Genomic DNA, 14,218 nt, shown 5'->3' on the forward strand with positions numbered 1-14,218 from the left:
TCTTTCTTTTTTCTTTGAAAAGCAAAACTTGGGTTCAAAACAAAGTTAACCAAGACTGGAGCTGTCTTTCTGTACCAGAGCGACTTTGGTCCTGTCAGTCTTTGTTACTGCCATGTAAATATCTCAGAGCTAATGGACTTGCTTCAGATATTTGGAGTGCTGTCAGCAAAAGCTTGGAAATAAGCCAGTAAACTCTTCCCTGGAATTTTGGGTAACTTTTGTTATGTAACACAAGATGCAAGGAACCACATTTCTGCAGGGATGGAGAACTGTAAAACTGACTTATACTAAAGCTGAATATAAGCCAGCTGAGGCTCTGTTCCTGAACATATAATCAGCAGGAGTGTAACCCCTTAAAGGCTCTGTCATTAGGTAGAACTGTATTGACCTGCACTTGGACAGCCTCTTCCTTGCAGGGAGAACCCCTCTGTCTAGTTTTCTGTGGTTTATCATAGCCTCTTCCTGGCTTATTCTGCTGGCTGTCATGGTGACACACAATGTGAGAAAGGCAGATAAATAGTGTGAATGCCAAACAGGCAGTGAACTTCCTGAGTGACAGCTCTGGTGTCAGGGACATCACAGGGTCTGCTCAGCAAACAAAACCTAAAGAAGAAGAACAGTCATTTAGCTACATTAATAACTTCCTCTGATCTTACAGATAGTTCTGGGGAAGAACAGAGTATCACAGAGGATTTCAGCTAATGCTGTTACTGTTGCTGCAGAGCCTCACAAAAGGTTCATCCGCAGATTTTATCTTACATTAGTAATGAAAAATGTTCTTTTTTTTTTAACACTGAATGGATTTTCTTCAGTGTAGCAAGGTATTCCTGTGGCTAACATTTGAATAGTTCCTCTAAAGTTTAGTTCTTTTTTTCTATTTAAGGAAAAGAAAAGCAAGCAATTCCTAAAAGTGTTAGTGTGAATGTCCCTTTTGAAGCACCAAGTGTAAGAATTACAGAAATGCTCTAAAACCTGCATGTTTTCTAAAGAAATATAGGGCATTCTGCTGCAATGAAAACTGCTGTGAGGAGGCTGGAGCTCCATCCCAGAGCTGACACAGGCTACCTGGGGATCTGCAATGAAGGAAAGAGGGAGGCTTTACCCCATTTAAATTGTATTTTCTCTTGCTGAGCACATCCAGTTTTCTAATGGTGTGTTTAACCCCTCTGGATCCATAGATCTAGTATTGCACACATCTTTTCATCCTCTCACCTGTTTTCTTTCTTGCAGTAACCCTGTGAGAACAATTCTGTGTGGTTTTTAAATGTTAGAACTTCACCAGGCTTCTGACTATGTTCGGGAGAGCCTTTGGACAGATTCCATAGAGACCCAACACTGTAAAATACTTCACAATATGCTTGATAAATATGGTTATTAGAGATAATAAAGAACAGGGGGGATATGCCATTGTGCAGAGGTAGTTCTGCATAGGAGTGAAAGGGTTGTGTCCAGGTCACTGGTCCTGAGAAAAGCCTGATGAGGGGCAGCTGACTGCAGTGTTTGAGCATGAAGGATTTATGACTGCAGTGTTTGAGCATGAAGCATTTATGCCCAGTGGAGTGGGTTAAGGTGCAGAGGACCCCTGGGAGGCTGGCTGGTACCAAGAGCTGAGTTCCTGTGCTTGTCACTAACACCAACAGGAAGATGACTACTGCTGGGACAAATTCTGTGGAGCGCTTGCTGCAGGCAGGTCAGCCTGGCAGGAAGGCTGTCTTCTGGGAGATCAGATAACTGACTGACTCTCCACCCCTGCACTGTCTTCAGTGGGGTAGCACAGGCAGTGTTAAGTAGGCAGTGGCCAAATCCTTGAAGCTACCTGTTTTTCAGGTGGAGACTGAGGTCTAGTCCTTACATAAAGAAGACACCAGCCCTTATGAGTACAAGTGGAGGGGTAGGCACTCTGTTCCCTGGTGAGCAGCAGCATGACCCAAGGGAATGGCACAAAGCTGTCATGGCAGTTAGATTGGATATTAGGAAAATGTTCTTCCCCAGAGGGTGCTGGGGCACTGAACAGGCACACCAGGGAATGTCACGGCCCCAGGGCTGCCAGAGCTCCAGAAGCATTTGGACAATGCTCTCAGGCACAGGATGGGATTGTTGGGGTGTCTGTGCAGGGCCAGGAGCTGGTCTCAATGATCCTTGTGAGTCTATCCAGCTCAGGATTCTATGACTTCTCTCTTCCAACTGTGATTCTGTGAACCATCTTGGCCCTGTAACTTTACCTTCCTTTGCTGTTTTTGTGTCATTATAGAACTAAAGATGTTTATCTTGTATGCTTTGAGTGTCACATTTGAACAGTGATTAGAAAAAAACCAAATGCTTTGTCCAGGGGTGTTTAAGCTTTATGTTGAAGACAAAAGCCCCAGGTTGTTCAGACTATTTGAATTCTATCACCTCCTATGCAGCATCTGCATGGCTGAGAGCTAGTGGCAATACAAAACATTGTGGTGCACATCTTCCCTATCTCGATGGTGCCTTTGGGCTGCTTCTTTTCCAAAGCTGTGCAGCCAGTGCTGAGAGGCAGTCAAACCATACCAAGGCCAGATTAATTCATTCTACGTCTCTATGTGGAGAGTTTTCCCTCATTCTGGTCCCCTACTAGTTCTTTTCCCCCGTGAGGAGAGCATACAGAACCGTGGCTGCGCGCAGGCAGCATGGGCACATGTAATGAAACAGAGTCATTTCTTTTGATTATTCAAGACTGAACTGAGTGTGTGTGTGTGTAAATATGAATGGCCTTTTTTCTTTTCACAGGCATAACGTGGGGCAAGGTGGTGTCTCTCTATGCCGTGGCAGCTGGGCTGGCGGTGGACTGCGTGCGGCACGCGCAGCCAGCCATGGTTCACACCATCGTTGACTGCCTGGGAGAGTTTGTCCGCAAGACCTTGGTGACATGGCTGAAAAGGAGAGGAGGCTGGGTAAGAAATGCTGTCTCACTGAATTTGTTTCTGCATGTCCAGACTAGAAAAGAGCCCAGTTAATGAGAGTGTGCTCTCTGCAGCTTTATGCAGAAAAAGGCTGTGTGAGATTCTCTTTCACAACGCTGTGGCCACCTCAATTCCACTTACACCTGTGCTAGACTTATATAGCTCTGTTACTGCCTCGTGGTCCTATCCTCAAAAACATCAGTTATTCTTGTCCTCAGCTTCCTGCATAGCTGAGACATAATAATTCAATCCTGACCCACCAGTACCTGTTGTGTTCCTGATCTTCTCCAGAGCTAGCAGCCAGTCACAGTGGGACACTATAGAGGTCATTCCTCTGAGGCACTGCCATAGATTTCACAGAAAAGCTGTGGTTGCCCCATCCCTGGAAGTGTTCCAGGCCAAGTTGGATGGGGCTTGGAGCAGGCTGAATTTAGAGGAAGGTGTCCCTGCACATGGTAAGGGGTGGGACTGGATGATCTTTAAGGTCTTTTCCAACCCAAACCATTCTTTGATTCTGTGATATTCTTGTCCAGCTGTTTTCTAGAAACTGGCAAAAAATAAGGCCTGCCAGCTTAATTCTCATTTCACCTCTAAGCACTGGATTTTCAGTGTGAGCATTGGTTCCTGTGGAGGATTGTTCATTAGTAGAACTTTATTTTGGTGCTGTGGCATAGCTAGACACCTTTCCAGTGGCTTCCCCAGCAGACTGGGGAGACTGGCTGGCTGTGTTAGTGGCTGGCAGATGGGTGATGTGTGTATGTACCAGGTTCCATGTGCCTGTATAGCAGGGACACAGGCAGTCCTTGGATCCTCTAATGTGCTGCTGGGCAGATGCTATTTGGGCAAAATATTGCCCTATGGCACCACTCAGTTCATAGGACATCTTATTCCCAAGGCAGGCACTCTTTCCAGACTAAGCCACAGTAGCAAATTACCTTTTCCAAGATGTGAAATTTATTCCTAAGCCATTAGGAAATAGGCTCCTCACCCATACAGATCTGGAGAGAGGGGGGTGTCTTTTCCAAACTGAATATTGCTCCTTTATGCTGAGACTTCCCAACCACGTCAGTAGCTGGTTCAGTTCCCTGATTTCTTCAGGAATGTGAAGAACTGGGAAAGTATCACTTATCTGATTTTGGATCCCTTGCACTTAATAAGTACCAATCCTACCTTAAATCATCCCTGCCCTCTCTAAAACTGGGTCACCTTGAGGCCAGCTGACTCAGGGAACTGTTTGGTTGGGCTAAAAGTAACCTTTTATTTGAATGCCCTGATCTGTTTCATTTTGCATTCCAAAAATTAATTGTGCCAAGGCAAGTGAAGAGGATATCCTGGGATTAAGTAACACTGTTCCTGCCTGTGAATGCCAGTCCCTGCCTCAGTATCATTTGAGGCTTACTTTAACTGCATACCTGTAGAGCTGCTTGAAATGTATACTCTGAAACATTTTCTAAGATCTAGTTTCATTAAAACAGAAATGTTGTGTAGGAATGTATCTCTTTCTAGTTTCCAACTATATTTTTCTTTGTTTTGGTAAAACTTGCATGCTCTGGTAAGTTAGCATCTTGTTTTAATTTTTGTATTGCTTCATTAGAGTTCCAAACAGAGTGTTTGGTTAATTCCAAAAGGATATTTTTGGACAATTTTTTGCATAGCAAACAAGCTGCAAAACCCATCTTCAGACCAGAACTGGTTCCGTGAGGAGCTAAGTCCACCACTGGCTCCTTCTGCCAGCTTCTCTTTTTAGATGGACAGGACATTCCCATTGGAGTTGGCTAAATCCATGCTGATTGCTCTTGGGATCTGGCCCTAAGGAAGGGAAACCAACTTCGCTGCCCCTAATCAAGCACAGGACTGAAGGCTGCTGGGTTCTGATACAGCCAATTTCCAACACCCTTATCAGCAGCTCTAGGCTGTGAAAAGGAAATACTTTCCCTCTAGAAACAAAGGAAAGTCTGGGAAAAGGCTGCTAATCCCATCTTGTGCTGTGCCTCCCTGAATGTTCTTCCTCTTGATCTAAGCACTTCAGCAAGGAATTTCCCAGCCTTGTTCACTCACAGGCCAGACCAAACAGCTCTTTGGTGGAACCCTCTCACCCGCTGCCAGGCCTAGCTTGTGTTGGTTTGTCCTGGCATGCCATCCTTGTTCACATGGCCCTCATCTCTTATGCATCAGCCTAGGCTGAGGCTGCCAAGAGTAACCCCCATGCCCTGAGCTGGTCCAGAAAGACACCATGGAGGCTATGGAAAGGCATTTGAAATTCTCCATTCAGCAGCAGGTTCCCATGCTGCTTCCATGGGGTGGAGAAGACCGCAGAACCCAATGCAAACCTCACAGGAAGAGCAAGAAAGAACCTTGGAGACATCATTTCTTCCTGGCAAGAGTTTGCAGCCTCAGTAGTGGCTTTACAGTAGAATAAAAAGATTTAATTTTTTTTTTTAGCAGCTTTTGCTACAAAGCAGTGTATGTGACTTGGATTTGTTTGAATAATTAACATAGAACATCAAACTGCCATTGCAACAGTTTATCAGTGCCTGACAAGGCAAAAAGCCTTAAGTAGCTTTGAAGTTTTCAATTCCACTGCCTTATCAGATAGGCTTGATTTGGATAACAACAGCTAAGACAATTATTAAACAGGTGAGCAATTTTGCTTATCTAAGCAAGACCTATACAAATTTCTAAGTACTTCTGAGTGCAGCTCCTCTTGGTTAGAGCAGTGAGGTCGTTACCTTTGGGAGAACATAGCAGGGCTTTAAGAAGTTCACCTTTTCTCATCTGGCAGTTAACCCTCTACAGCTGTAATCAACCCAGTGTGTATGGGCCTTGTTCTGCCTCACATGAGGCACTAAAGCCTATTAGAGCTTATATTTCTCAAGGATAAGGTACCCTAACATGTGTGTTCAGACAGGTAACTGCATGCCATGACTCCTCTCAACTAAAGGGACAGTTCGACACAACTGTGTTTTAAACATGACCCCATGCAGGTTGCTAGAATCTGACAGGTTGAATCAGTTCAGACTATTTTCAAATGCAAATAGGGTGAGTGTGCTAAGCATACTGGAAGTATTCCAGTGTAAGGAGACCCACCTTGCTTTCCTCCACAATACAGATCAAGTACCTGTAGCCACTGGGATCACCTTGCAGCACCTTCTGGTAACTGTCTTGGCTCTGCTTGCTATGTTTGCTTGTATTTTTTTGGTATAGGCAGCACTATTTCCACATCTTGGTGCTGACTCAGCTTTCTCCTGCCGTCCTGTTTCTTCCCATCATTGCATGCTCTCTATTCCTTCCTTCTGCAGTCTCATCTTGTCACTTATTCATGGGCTTTGCTTCTCCTGATGCTCCCAGGAGATCAGCAATGTGGTGAGGTGCACCGTGCCAGCCTTCTAGACATGGTAAACAAGGAACTGCTGGAATGCATGGGAGGCTGCTGGCAGCAGAGCTTTGGTCTGTAGGTGATGATAGGGTTGGTTTGTGTGGCTGTTCTCACTGACCAGACTCTGGGATTTGTCCCTTCAGGCCCCTTTTCCTTCTAATGATGACCAGGGTTGGTCAGGCAAGGCTCATGCATGTCTTGAGCACAAGCAGAAGGAATAGAGAAGATTATTGGAGCATTCATCATCTCTTATGTTCTGTTTTGGGGAGGAACACCTCAGGGTTGAGAGTCTCACTTGTCTGTGCTTGGTCAATGAGAGACTTTTGTCAGAAGGTAAATTTGGAGGATTGCTGAGCTAAGCTTGTAAAAAAAAGACTTTTGGGACTGTGAACCCTTCCTTGTGATGTGATTCTTGTTCCCATTTCCACCCAAAAGCTGATTCTGAAAACCACATGGGGTTGATGTGCCAGCAGTGCACCCTCTGTTATACAACCACAGTCCACATCTTGTGCTGGGCTTGAGTTCAACCAAAACTCAGTTATAGCAAAACTTTTAATTTTGATTCCTGCACCAGAAAATTCATTTTTCTCTCTACCTCTGTCCTGTTCACTTCACCTTCTCAATATTTTCCATTTTCTTCTTCCCATGCCAGCTGAGAGAGAGCCTATTTCTATCAATTTGACAGGGTGTTTTTTTTTTGTTTTTTTGATTTTTTTTAATCATCACAGGCCAGCTTCTCTTGTTGATATTTGAAACTAGCTGCCCAAGCGATATTTAAATCTGGCCCACACATCTGGGAGGCATCTCTGCTGGCATATATATTTCCACAAACAAAACTACAAGCATGCATTGCTTTAGATTTAAACTGGGGGATGGCTTGCTTGAATGTCTTCCAAAGAAAGCATTAAGGCAAGAGAAAACGTACAAGCAACCTGAGCTGATATTAAACAGGACAACCTCTGGGAAGCATCTGGCTTTACAGAAAAGGATGGGAATGCTGATAACTGCTAAGGCTTCCTAGACCTTTTAAACAGGGAAAGAAAGTTGTATTTAGCTATCCAAGATGGAAAGTGCTGGATAATCTTCCTGTAGCATTTCTTTCCCCAGGGGTGGCTGAAGAGGGGACACTTTGCCTCATTGGTGGGAAATTAAGAAAGTGTATTTTGCAGTGCTCTGGAGCCTGATTTAATAACTTTCAGTGTGTGGAAGTGTCAGAGCCAACATCTGGTGCTGCAGCAACGGTGATGCTTGTGGGGCTGGGACATCCTGCAGAAGTGGCTGACATGGGGCATCTCTCTCTGACGATCTCTCTTCCCTCCTCATTAGGCAGACATCACAAAATGTGTGGTGAATACTGATCCCAGCCTTCGCTCCCACTGGCTCGTGGCTGCTGTTTGCAGTTTTGGTCACTTCCTCAAGGCCATCTTCTTCGTCCTGCTGCCTGAGAGATGAGTCTGAGTTGTCAAGCACAACTCCCTTGCCCCATCTTCTCTCCCACTCCAGAAGCAACCAGAAGTAACTGGAGAAGTAATTCCAGACTGGTAATGAAACTCTCTGAAGAGGAGGAAGAGAAGAACTGGGACAAAAAAATAAAAAGTGGGAGCAGATGATCAACCATGGTCTCCTATTTGCAGCCACACGAGCCTCTCTCACCATTAATCCTTCCAAGAATCTTGTTTCCCCGGATAACTTGCATGTGTGGCCTAGATGTAGCTGGTCCCTGGGCACGCTGATGGCAGCTGTGTGCAGTGTGGGACTGTCAGATGGCTGCTCCTTACGGCTGTGTTGCATGCTTATGCTAGCACCAGGCAGAGGGGAGGAGGAAGGGAATATTATTTGAAATGGGATCAGAAAGTAGAAGAGGAGAAGAGTCCCTCCTTCACTCCATGTGATTTCCCTTTCAGTCCTCAGACTTGCCTTGTGTTGATTCTTGTTGTTACATTTGTGCTTAAACTTCATCTCCCCCTTTATCCCTAACTCACTTGCTGGGCTCTGCCCCAGCAGAGCATGGTGGGTTTTTAACAAGATAAAACCAAATAATCTGTCAACAGTTGCTTCTCCCTGACTTGTCTTGGAGATTGGTCTGAGTAGCTGTGAGGGGCAGGATGAGAGGGCAAAGTGTGTTTTGTTTACCCCTCTCACTACACTCATCCAGTCAAACAGGAGAGCAAGGGGCAATGCCTTCAAGCAACAATTTGAGATGGAATTTCATAATGAATAAAAATGTTTTTGCTCCTGAGATTCTGTCAGAGCTAAGCATGTAAGTAGGAAAGGCTGGGGAGCACAGGCAGAAATAAAGAAGCAGTAAGTGAACTGGCTGGCATGGTAAAAGCAGTGAGCTGTGCTGAAAATAGCTGATGTATGTTTCTCCTTTAATCTCTTTCAAGTACAATTCCTAGTCTTCTTTGTGGCAAACAATAAAGGAAAATAAGTGGTATTTCACTACTGCAAAGGTTATTGTATTTGTTTCCAGACCAGAGTTAACAATTCCAAAAAAGGCCAGAACAGTGCAGAGACAAACACTCCAACCATGCTAAAAATACTTCAGCTTTTCCCCTGGTAGAGCATGTTAACATGTTAAAACTACAACTTGCCTGGTTCATGCCTGGAATTTAACCCATGTTGTCGCCATGTCAGAAACATGCTGTTTCTACCAACAGATGCAGGGCCTCCCTGACATCATCAGGGAAAGGCTGTGGAGCTTCTGCTCTGCCAAAGCCTTCTGGAGACTCCCTGCTCAGTGCCCTGCTCCCAGAATTGTGGCACTAGGCACAGAAAAAAAAATGAGGATTAAGAACATATGGCACTCTAAGGGTTTTTTTGTTTTTTTTTTTCCCTGATTTCCCTCCCAAACATTTAGAGGGGCTTTTACTCTCCCTCCAGGAGTTACAAAGGGGTCTGAGAATAAAGCAAAACCTTTACTTTTGGGTACTATCTGTGGGCCAGGTCTGTACTTACAGTTAGTGCTGTGCTCTGACCAGCAGAAACCCTAGCAGAGGATGTGTAGGAGTTAGATCCTTGCACATTCCTGCTTTTTCTGCTCTAGCCTTTTGCACTTTGGCTGATGCCTTGACATGTAGGGGCCAGGCCCAGCTTTACTCCTAGTGCTGCACCCCCAGTGAAGAGTGCTGTGCCAGTTTGGTCTAGGAGTACATTTTCAGTAGTAAAGCAATTCTTGTGGATTAAAGCCCTTCAAATGCAACCTCTCCCATTGCCAGTCTTTCAACAGAAACACTCACTGGGAAAGAGAGAGCCTCCCATTCCACATCAGAGCTGTGTGCTGCCTTGGACAGTGGCTGGGGAGACTTTGGGCTGGGTTATACTGATGAGGTTGCCAATGTAGATGCAGCTGATGGTGCCATGAAGTTGGGGCATTTTTATGTGAGTAAAGCTTGCATCAGTTCCCCAGATAAAACCAAATTGTCAGAGGAATGTTTAAATTTTTTTTTTAATTTCCTGACATATTGACATTAGGGGTTTTGCTGGCATCACTTACTGTTAGGATTTTCTTCCTTAGATTCTTGGTAGATCTGGCTATGGAAATCTAGAGCAGGTACAGAATACAGGGGGAACTACACTACCCACCTTTGAGCAGCAGAGAGAGGATCCCTTCCAGTCTGCAACAGAGGCACTCAAAGCTTTATAATCCATAGCAGGGGGGGTACAGATTTGTTGTCCTAAAGGAGCTGGTGGAAAAGAAGACTTTGGATTTCTGGAAATACCCTGGCTGCGTGCAGACTTTGACTTGGACAGTTTCACAGGTCATCAAGTCCAGCTTGCCTTGTATCTCATGGAGTGAATGGGAGTTACTGCAGCAGCAGAGTTTGACACTGGGACTGGCAAGACCTGTCCCAATTTAGATGCTGTTTTGAAATGTAATACTTAAGGCTATGGTTGTTGGGGTTTTTTTCAGTAAACAAGTGATATCAGAGGATCTATTAAGGAACATGAAGAGTTAAATGCACCAATTAAGTGGATTTAACAAGAAGATAATGACAAGCCAAATAAAGCAGCATTGCTGGAAAGGAATGTGTGTGGGTGGGAAGGGGGTTACAAGAGGCAGACAAAGGCTCAGCCTGGAAACTGCTGATAATGAAGAGATGGTGGAGCTCCCCTCGAATAGGTTTCAGACTTCTCTGGCTTCTGTCTGTCTTCTTGCATTTAGTAGTCTCTGCAAAATCAATACCAGAGCTGAACAGTGTGCTGCTCACCTTGCACTTGGTGTTAAAGGAGGGTCCTTCAACCCTTCTCACTTCTGTAATAATCACATCACCACCAGCCTCGTCACCAAAATAAACAACAAAGCAAAAAGAATTGCACACACCGTGGTGCAGTTAAGAACTGACAGTATTGAGCATGATACAGACAAGTGTTTATGTCGTGTTCAGTCCTATCTGTAATATTTAGTCATTTTGGAGTACTTCCAGGGGTCCTTTACAATCTCAGCTATTCTGGGGCTCTGTGATTTTTCTATTCCCTCTCCTCTTTTCACCAGTCCTACCTGATGAGAGACATCAGAGTTGGTTGTTTATCACCCTAATAAACATTTTCCTTTTAAATGATTGCTGAAGGTCGAAAGGAGTAGATCTAATTCATTTAGTTGTTAAAGAAAACCGAGAGAAAAACAAGTACCAAGGTTATTACTATTGTGCTCCTCCATACCAAAAGCCTGTCTGTTGTTCCTCTTCTAGCATCAAAAACTGAAAACCCCAAACTAACCACCTCATTCTTTTCCCCCAATGTTCCCAACTCTCTGCTTGAGAAATCTGCTTGTAGTAAAAGCTGCCTTCATATTTTTTTAAGCTGTTTTCCACACACTGAATGTTCTAAGTGAGACTTACTTACAAGCTGTCTTGGTGGGGCTGCTCCCTGTCCACAGTGACCTTTCAATCCACTGCCCGGTTTCATCCCCTTCTGCTGAAGGTCAACAGTCATGGTGGCAGGGGACAAACTTCCTCTCAGCACAGAGAGACTACTGCTCACCCTGTTAGGCACTCACAGAATCCAGCCAAGCTTTAGCTGTCTCCTGCCTTTCTGTCCCACCAGAAAAACTGGAGGCTCAGTGAAAAGGTGAGGAAAGGTTAGGTGGCGGCATGGGAGGTGCTTTGGGAGAAGCAGGAGGAGGAAGAAAGGGTTGGATGGAGGTGGGAAAACGGCATCTTAAGTATTTTTGCAGCTGTGGAGTGTTTTGCAGAGGAGAGTTTTGCCTGTGGTTACAGCAGAGCTTGGAGGAACTTGAGCCTCATCTTGCCTTTGTTCACAGAAGAACTTGCTCCACTAAGGATTATCCCACCATCCTCCCCCTCCAACACCAACCTCATTCTCTGTTTCTTTGTAGTGACCCTACATTCAGTCAACAGAAATATCTTTATCACAAAGGAGGGAAGCAGAAAAGCCCACTTGGCTTGGGAGTTTCAGTGATAAGCCTTTGAGAAATGCTTATCATTTCCTAGACATGGCCTTGCCCCAGCCACAGCCTGACTTGTGCCTCTCCCATATCAGACACCCACAGCAGGTTCACCTTCTTCAAAGCAACTATAGAAAGTGATTTCAGACTCAAAGCCGATGTCACCTTTGTTCCTGCACTGCTTTTTCTCCTGCAAATGGAAAGAAAACAGTCTGTGAAGCCCGTAATTTATCAAACTTGCATCTGTATTATAGACCAAAGTACAGAACAATAGTGATAGGGAGTGAGATTTGAGGTTTCCCAAGAAATTGCAACACCAAACTTCCTCATTTTCAGACTAATTTTATAGACCCTGAGAAAAAGCTCTGTTTTTTTTTAAATTCTCCTTTTAATGTGCAAAGTCTGCAAGTGGGAGTTTTTTTGTGCACAGTTCAACTGAATATGAAGCAGATTGCAGTCCCTTAGATGGGTTTCTGAAAAGATCAGACCCTGAAGGCATTCCAAGAGCTTTGCCATGAGCCTTCTTGATCAGGCTCTCATCAATATTTGTCCCCTTGTATTTCTTCACTGTCATTTTTTTATTTTTTTTCAGACCTGCTATTTATAGTTTTATAGGCATAAATTTGCCACAGATTAATTATTCTCTTATGGCAATGGGAAAACAATGCATGCTACTGGATTAATGACAAGAAAACAGCAATTTAATGTACTGCTGGCTGAGTCTACAGATTTCTTCTATGCAAAGATTTGACAGCTGGAGTTTAAATACTCCCTCAGAAAAGCCTGTAACCTCTTTAACTCTAAATATTTTGACCCACTGGGATTATGAGCCCCCAGCACAGCTAAACAGAGCAATCCTCAATTGAACTTTACACTGTCACCAGGACCTGGAAAGGCATTGCATGTTCAAGCAGAGTCTGTGGGAAATGGAATGCCCTGGGTCAATCACATCACATGCAGACCACGTCCAGGCAAGGTCAGATGAAAAAAAAGCTTTGCCTCTCACAGAAGGAAGAAAATAAGGAGCTGTGTAGGGAATTTCCAGCTTCCTTACAAGCATATTTATTTCAGAGCTTTAACTGAGGAGAAATGTCCTCTCTTTGCCCATAGACCAGCAGACAGGATTGGAGTCTTCTCCATCACCACAGGAAGACTTGCTTGTCCTTCCCTACTGGTGTCAAATACAATCCCCTGTTGTTTCAAATTTCCACTTCTGTCCCTATCTTGTGACCTTCTCTCTTGCTTTTGTTGAGCTCTGTGTTTAAGCAAGATAAACTTTTATTCCCCATTCCCTGCTGGAGCATGACTCAAACTGGGCTTGCTCTTGAGTCCCTTTCAGGCACCTCAAGGGCAACTGGTTTGGACTTTGGAGGACTGTGGGCAGCAACAAGGACCTTCAGCATCACTACTCTGATGGGAACTGAGAGGAGGGGCTGCTTGGTAGGACCAGCCCTCACATTGTCTCACCCAGCTCTCATTAGGCAGGTTCTGGAGATCCTGCACTGGTCCTTGCCATGCAGATCCATTCACTCAGCTCTGTGACACTGTCCAAGGAACATAAAACCACCTGAAAGTTGACCTTGAAGCCCTCTCAACATGGTGGTGTTGACATTTTACTCCTGTTGTGGAGGTGTGAGTCGGGAGCTGTGCACTGGTGACTGGGTACAGCTTGTACCTGTTTCCCACCACAGCTGAGCCAGGATTTTCTGGTAATCTAAGAAGGAGATTTAAAAAAAAAACCAAAATAGTCTTTTATTTTGATCTCCTTGTCACTTCAAAAGAACAATTCAATCACCGCTAAGCTGCTAGAACATACTTTGCTCTCAGTTCCTCAGCCAGAAGTGGCCAGACTGCCCTTTTTAAGCCTGGCAAGTTTCTGCCAGCTAACTCCCTTGCCTTATGCTGTCAGCTTTCCCTCTCAGCTCGCTGGCATTGGACCCGGGTAAAGGTGTCTGATCCCCATGACCACCTGACCCAGTAGGTTGTTTTCTCCCCCAGACAAAGCAACCCTGTCCAAACCATCTGGGGGCTGCAGCAGAGCTGGGTTCTGCTCTGAATGGCATTGTGCCCACCCCATTGCCTGGTGTGTTTTCCCTTTTGTTAGGACTGGCACATGGTGTTTCTATGGAGTGGAAAAAGAGAGAGCACAACTGGCTTTTGAAAGGGAGCAAACTCCAGGGATTGTGTTCAAAGCCTCTCCTGCTGCTGCCTTCAAGGTTTGGGTACACACAGCAGTGGCTGGTGCATGCCATGAGCCTGTAATCTGTGCCTAATGGTAGATTACTTGAAGCTGGGGAAAGATGCTTGGAATATCTGTGCCCTTGGGTTTTACGGTGTAAGTGGAGGAGGAGAACAGCACTACTAAAAATACTTACGTGTTCAAGATAGTGTTTTGTCCCTGAGGGGGAGCAATGAATTTGCAGAGTCAAGCCCAGGCTGTGTATTATTACAAGCAATAAACCTACTGGAGGTTGGAACTAGCTTGAGCAAAATTATGAGGCATCTTTC

At 44.8% G+C, this 14,218-nt stretch overlaps 1 protein-coding gene across 3 annotated transcripts in view; it reads left to right on the forward strand.

The window, feature by feature from the left end:
• BOK (BCL2 family apoptosis regulator BOK) overlaps window positions 1-8,745 on the forward strand; it is a 33,389-nt gene extending 24,644 nt beyond the window's left edge. For 2 of the 3 annotated variants that reach the window (XM_058844148.1, XM_058844149.1), the window contains 2 exons: window positions 2,755-2,918; window positions 7,630-8,745. In XM_058844148.1, the coding sequence (XP_058700131.1) occupies window positions 2,755-2,918; window positions 7,630-7,755 (290 nt within the window). In that variant the 3' untranslated portion in view covers window positions 7,756-8,745. The remainder of the gene's footprint in view (window positions 1-2,754; window positions 2,919-7,629) is intronic. The other variant, XM_058844151.1, reaches the window with a different exon arrangement.
• Window positions 8,746-14,218: the final 5,473 nt, after the last annotated feature.

Source organism: Poecile atricapillus, chromosome 8, assembly GCF_030490865.1.
Source record: "Poecile atricapillus isolate bPoeAtr1 chromosome 8, bPoeAtr1.hap1, whole genome shotgun sequence".
Taxonomy (NCBI): domain Eukaryota; kingdom Metazoa; phylum Chordata; class Aves; order Passeriformes; family Paridae; genus Poecile; species Poecile atricapillus.